Source organism: Phaethon lepturus, unplaced genomic scaffold (assembly GCF_000687285.1).
Source record: "Phaethon lepturus isolate BGI_N335 unplaced genomic scaffold, ASM68728v1 scaffold23336, whole genome shotgun sequence".
Taxonomy (NCBI): Eukaryota; Metazoa; Chordata; class Aves; order Phaethontiformes; family Phaethontidae; genus Phaethon; species Phaethon lepturus.
In genome coordinates, this window is record NW_010545923.1 from 16,990 (window position 1) to 22,885 (window position 5,896).

The 5,896-nt window shown below is 50.6% G+C and overlaps 1 protein-coding gene across 1 annotated transcript in view; it reads right to left on the reverse strand.

Annotated features, from left to right (window-relative positions):
• Positions 1 to 5,896, reverse strand: part of PKD1 (polycystic kidney disease 1 (autosomal dominant)) — a gene marked incomplete at its 5' end in the record, with an annotated part of 52,207 nt that overhangs the window by 16,154 nt on the left and 30,157 nt on the right. The window contains 4 exon segments of the mRNA XM_010289136.1: positions 493 to 649; positions 1,147 to 1,749; positions 2,611 to 2,755; positions 4,875 to 5,027. Coding sequence (XP_010287438.1) covers positions 493 to 649; positions 1,147 to 1,749; positions 2,611 to 2,755; positions 4,875 to 5,027 — 1,058 coding nt within the window.

Sequence of the window (5,896 nt, forward strand, 5' to 3'; positions counted from 1 at the left end):
TCTGGGACCGGTAGCGTGCAGAGGGTGAAAGTCTGGACAAGCAACAGACGAACAGAATACAGCAGGTATCAGGCAAGTGAGCAAAGGGCAGCGCAGGGAGACTCATCACCAGGAGAGGCCCTGGGTGAGGGTCATGATACTCGCAGGGAACGTGATTTACAGGTCTAGTAAGGGCAACCCTTCCTCAGCCGGGTCAGAAAGGCAAATCACAGAGCACTGAGCTGCTTTTGCACCAGCAGCAGCAGACGGCTGAGAAAGAGGGAGTGCCAGGGTAGAAGAGGTGTCAATGCTGGGGTGTAGGAATGACAGCTTGCAGCTGCCTGCCCAGGAGAGCTGCCTCCTCCAAGGACAGAGGAGCACCGTGGATAGCTAGAACAGCACCAGCCCTGCAAAGCAGCCTGGCAAAAGCCATGGCAAGGCTCTGAGCATCCCTCATGTACATCTACGGGACAGCTTGTGGGAGACAGGGATCGCAAGGGAGGCTTCTCTTACCTGGGTGAGGTGAAGAAGGTGTAGAGCTTGTGGTCACTTCCAGCCAGGGCATCCAGGCCAATTTTCTTAGAGGCGGTGCAGTTGTGCTCGTTGGGCTCTGGTTCGTGATGGAGATAAGCCATGATGAATGGCTCAGGCTCGCTCGCAATGTAGTGATCTGCATGGGGAGGGGGGAGAAAAAAGAGAAGGTGCTTTATAAACACCAGGGAGAGCTCAACCACAAGCCTGCTGCCAGCACTGGATGTTCAGGGAGGAGTAAACACAGAAAGTCAGGAGAGATGCTTTTCCAGTTGCACTCTCTCAGTCTGCAGTTCAGAGAACCCCTGAGCTACAGGCTCTGGATACCATTGTACCTGATGAAGAGAGATACAGGAAAAACTCCCTCCAGTGCTAATGCGGCTCAACAGACGGGCTGGAAACAGCAAAAAGCTCCTCAGTGCCAGAACGCACAAGCCAGGATTACACTGGTGACTGGATAATGCCTGTGACAGCCGGAACCTCAACCATGCAGTGCGGAACTTGCTGGCTACACTTGACATCCCCTCCCACACCAGTTATCTCTTGACACAGCTCTCCTTTGCTGCAACACCCAGCCCTCCTCTCCCACGGGAAGAAACAGCAAAGAGCATAAAGAGTTGGATTTGTCCGCACTACCGTTCAGGACTCTGTAAGTGAGCTGGAAGTGCAGTCCTGCTTCTCTGTTGTTGCTCTCCATAGTCACAATTAGGTTCACAGATGTTCTTGCCTCGATGACTTCAGTGCCAGCAGAGAGATTGTCAGCATCTGTGTTGTTTGACACCATTACGGTGATGGCTTTCTCTGAGTCCAGGCTCCCAATGGGGATCTGCACCCCGTTGTGTGTCTGAAACTCCATGGAGGCGACCTTTGTGGACACGGTATAGTTGCTGATGTAACCAAAGGGGAAAGGATTGGAGTCCACTTGGAACATGACTTGAACGACATCCGTCAGGTTGGAAAGGGTGGTGTTGAAGGCCTGGGGGATGGAGAACTGGCAGTTTGGTGTGTTTTTGTAGCAAAGCAAGTTAAAAGGATCGGACCGCTTGCCTGTGGCCTTAATTTCTCCTCCCACCAGCTCAAGGGGCTCTTCATTCAGAACCCGAGACTTCATGAGGATGCGCATCAGACTGGAAGACAGGTTGTAGGCTTTGGGAGCTAGCAGCAAATTGTGGGGATCAGCAAGCAACTCCTGCGGCTTGGATTCTTGTGAAACCGTATTGACAAGGTGAATTAGGTCACCTGCAAGAAGAGAAATAAAGGTGCAAACTGAGGAAGTGGTAAATAGGCTAGATAACTGCTACAGTCTAGTTAACATCTGACACCTTCCCAAAACAATCAGGCAAGTCTTTCCTTACTATCTTCTCACTGTAACTCTACACTGTGCACATGACCTTCAGCACTGGAAGCATTCAGTAGCCCATAGCTAAAAATAGAGCTGTCAGCAATTCCTGCAGGCTCTCAGCTAATCTACAAAGTTTGGTACTGAATACTTCATCACAACAGGCTTTATTTTCCTCCTGTGAAGTGCCTAGAATAGCAGATTGGGAAACAGGGAAGGAACGGATAAAGCAAACATATTTTAGTAAGTTTTTGCACTATAAAGTGCAGAACACTCAGAAATACATAACAAGGAGTGCAAAGAAGGTGCCTCCACTTCCTCCCAGGGTAACCAGGTGGGAATTTCCGTACAGTGTTTATGGGTGCCCCAGTGAAGTTTGGCATCCTCCTCATTGCAACCAGGAAGGCAAGCATCTGGAAGCCATAGCTGTTATTCAGCGTTTACTAAAAAGACAATTCCCTGAAGTATTAGTGAGTTTATTAACAACTGTCATGTTTAAATGTCCACAGAGACAACTGCCAAAGCCAGGACAGCCCCGGGAAAAGTGCAAGGAGAAGAAAGTTATTGGGGTGCCACACTCCACATGTTAGACACAACCTCCCCAACAGCTTGAAATGCCAGGAGCCAAACCCCTAATGGCACAGGACAAAGCCCACAAAGCTTCCCTCAGTCTACTTCTGCCCAGCACCCTGCGCAGGGAGACCTGTGCCCTCAGCAGTGCCTGGTCAAATGTCATCTTTTCCCGCAGGAATAAAACTGACCTGTGATGTTGAGGATGTTGTCGGCGATACCAGTTGGTGTCACAGTGCCCTGGGTCGTTTCCCCTTGCAGAATGGTCATCATGGTCTCCAGCTTGTTCAAGGTCCTTGTCAGGCATGACTTGCAAACCAGTTCCTTGCTCACCACCTGCAAAGGAAAGCACAGTCTGATGCAGTAGGGCACCCCCAGGGAAGGACGAAGGCAGCTGTGGAGAAGTTCAGCCGGCTCAGTCCTGCAAAGACCTGAGCATGTTTGGTCAAACATCATTTGTACCCTGAAAGCCACCCCTGCGCTTTCCAGCCCCAGGGAGGTGGCTGCACAGACCATGGCTGCTCTGCTCACACTGAGAGATGCCAGGAGGTTGTTGGTGTCTCCAGGACCCTTCCATCCACCTCCCCTCAACGTTTCAATCTGCCAGTATACAAGCAGGCATGCCAGGAATCTGATGGAGGACACATTAGGGTTGGAAAGAGCAGTAAAGGGCAGCATATTCACGTTCCCTGGCGTTCACTTGTAAGGACCAAGCATGACTCCTGCTGTTGCATCTCATGAGCACCCCTTTGGGGCCACACACTGCCCCTACAGAAATGAACCACAAGGAGCTGGATAGGGTTCCTCCATCCACTCCACTATCTTCAATGGAAGCAGGATTTAGCCCTAACTGAATCCATTTCAGTGTCCAAATACTCCTGAAAGCTGGGGGAGGGATCCTGCCACTCAGGCATGATGGATGTCCCTCCCTCTGCTCCCAGATGTGTCCAAGAAACAGAATGTTCCAGCCATGGCCTGGAGCTCCCCGCACTCTCGAGGGCTGGATGGGAGGGACTGAGGCAACACATGGAAGCTGTTACCACAACCCTGTTCCTAGCTCTTATTCATCTTTTTTCTTTTAATCATCATAGGATTCAGACGTGATTCACCATATGTTTTGGTGAAGAATCAAAACAGCATCTGCAGGTCTAGAATGCCCCCTTTTCTGCTTTTATTTGTAAGCGATGAGAAGTGAGGACAAACTATGTAAATCAGAGTCCACAAGGCACAGTCAGGTATCAAGGAGGTGGGGAAGAAAAAGGTTTGTAGGGAGGAATCACCCAAGGGGAGCTACTGCTTAGGAAGGAGGATCAGCTAAGAAGATTGAGATTCTTTTTTTCCCCTCCAGAAGAAATTCATTCTGATTTTTCCTCTCCCCTGTAGGTAGAATGAAAAAAGTATCAGCACTGATTGACACTTCTACAGGAAAGCAAATGTGTGAACTCTGTGCTAGTCTCAACCACTTGGGAAATTCTAGATTACTGTTTTTCTAAGCTTTTCATTCCAACCCGGAGCACGAACTAATCCTGGAACGTCAGCTTTTCCCATGGAACAAAAATTCTATTTCTAGACTTAAGCTACCACAGCGAGATCAAGTCACAAGGCAAGAGCACCTGGGAGAGAGAGAAAGCAACCAATCCGGCATCAGAATGGCATGCGCCGAACCCCAAATCCCTGAACAAAGATGAACAGAAAGAAGGGATTTTTGAGGTTTACAGACTTTGAAGCAGAGAAAGGAGCAGCAGAATAGGGACTCTGTGGGTGGGATGCCGTAGTCTGCCCAACATTTCAATGACAGCCTCTTCCCACCGAGCGAGGTTGCTGACCTGGCTGGGGAGGCGATGCGCAGCCAAGGCCAGGGTACCCGACTCCAGTCCTGAAAGCAAAGATTTGGGAGGGCGGGGAGGAAGAACATGCCAGAGCAGACTGGCTGACCACCAAACCCCAAACACATTATATAACTGGGCTCCCGTCCCTTTGCCCATCTGACAAAACACATAAAGCCACTCCTAAATCCACCAGGCAGCAGCTCCAGCACCGGGGAGCTGAAACTGCGAGCTGGCTGGGGAGCACAGCGCTTCCAGTCAGCAGCGGAGCCGAGCAGCGTTTCTAATCTTGTATGATAGAAACAGGGCTGGAAGGAACATCAGTCCTTGGCGCCGTCCCCAGGCTCAAGGCAGGTCCGGCTCTACTTGTGTTACTCCTGGTGGAGTAACCAAGTTCTTAGGTGCTGTCTTCCAGCACATGAATACAACGCCTGCTAGATCGGTGGCGTGGCGAGGGGCAGAGCTCACAACACTTACGACATCACCACAGAAACCCTAATGATGTCAACAAGTGATACCTGTCCTTCCTGTGGTATGTGTGTGGGAGAGAGAGACAGGACAGCAGAACAAGAATTGAAGAGCATCTAAGCTGCACCTGGAAGAGCAGGAGGTGGTGATGAGGGACATACCGTGCATTGCGCCAAGGCAGCGGAGATCTGCTGGATATCATCAACTGTGTTCACATTCAGCGAGTTCAGGGTTTCTGTGATATTGTTGCGAGTCCAGGTCCGGAGTTCAAATTCATTCCCAGCCTCAGGTTCCAGAAGCACAGACCGCTCATACTGGGGGGGGGAATAAAATCAGGTAGAATGAGGAATGTATCAGGTTGTTTCAGAGGATGATGAGCTGTGCTGAAGTCACCTCTTCCCTGCACTCTATCTCCCTGCCTGTGCTTCTCCCCAGAGAGTGATCTAATGAGCTGTGTTTTCAGCAGAACTTCCTCAGTTTCACTTATGCTCTCCAAGCAATTATCTTAGCCTTGCACTTGACAGCTGAGTAGGACACCAGTGTGCAGTCCTTATCCAGTTAAGCGCAGTGCCTGTGCTCAGGGGAATCACCCCTGCCTGGCTTCCAGGCACGCAGCAGGCGTTCCTGCCCTACCTATAGAGATGCACATGCCTCTGGCTGGGTCCTACCTTAGGTAGGCACCAAACTGAATGGTGCCAAGAGGAAGATGCTCCTGCACTGTGGATTAAGAGCCTTGTACGGGACCAGAAGGTCTTTCTAGCTGCACTAGCTCAGCGGTCAGAACACTGAGGTCTCCTCAGCACCCAGAGCATCACCCAGGCAGCTACAGGGAGTTCCCAGCCCTGCTGAGATGGAGTCGGGTGGCTGGCTCAGGGGAAGCATGAAGGAGGTGGGGAATTTGGGGCTAAGACTTTAATTTCTAAATTTAGTGTTTAGACTTGCAGTTGGCAGTAAAGAGGAAAGATTATCTGAATATGAGGGAAAAACAGCAGGCTGCGTGGGAGATGCCCAGGCCACTGCCTTCTCTGGGATCCCTGTTTTGCTTTGCAGTCCCTCTGGTTTCCCTGGTCACTGTGTGTCTGGAGCTTGGTACTCTTTTTGATGCATGCATGAGCTCCAGTCCAGCTCCCAGCATGCACGTACACTGATTTACATGAAAAACTATAGCATTAGTCATTTCCCT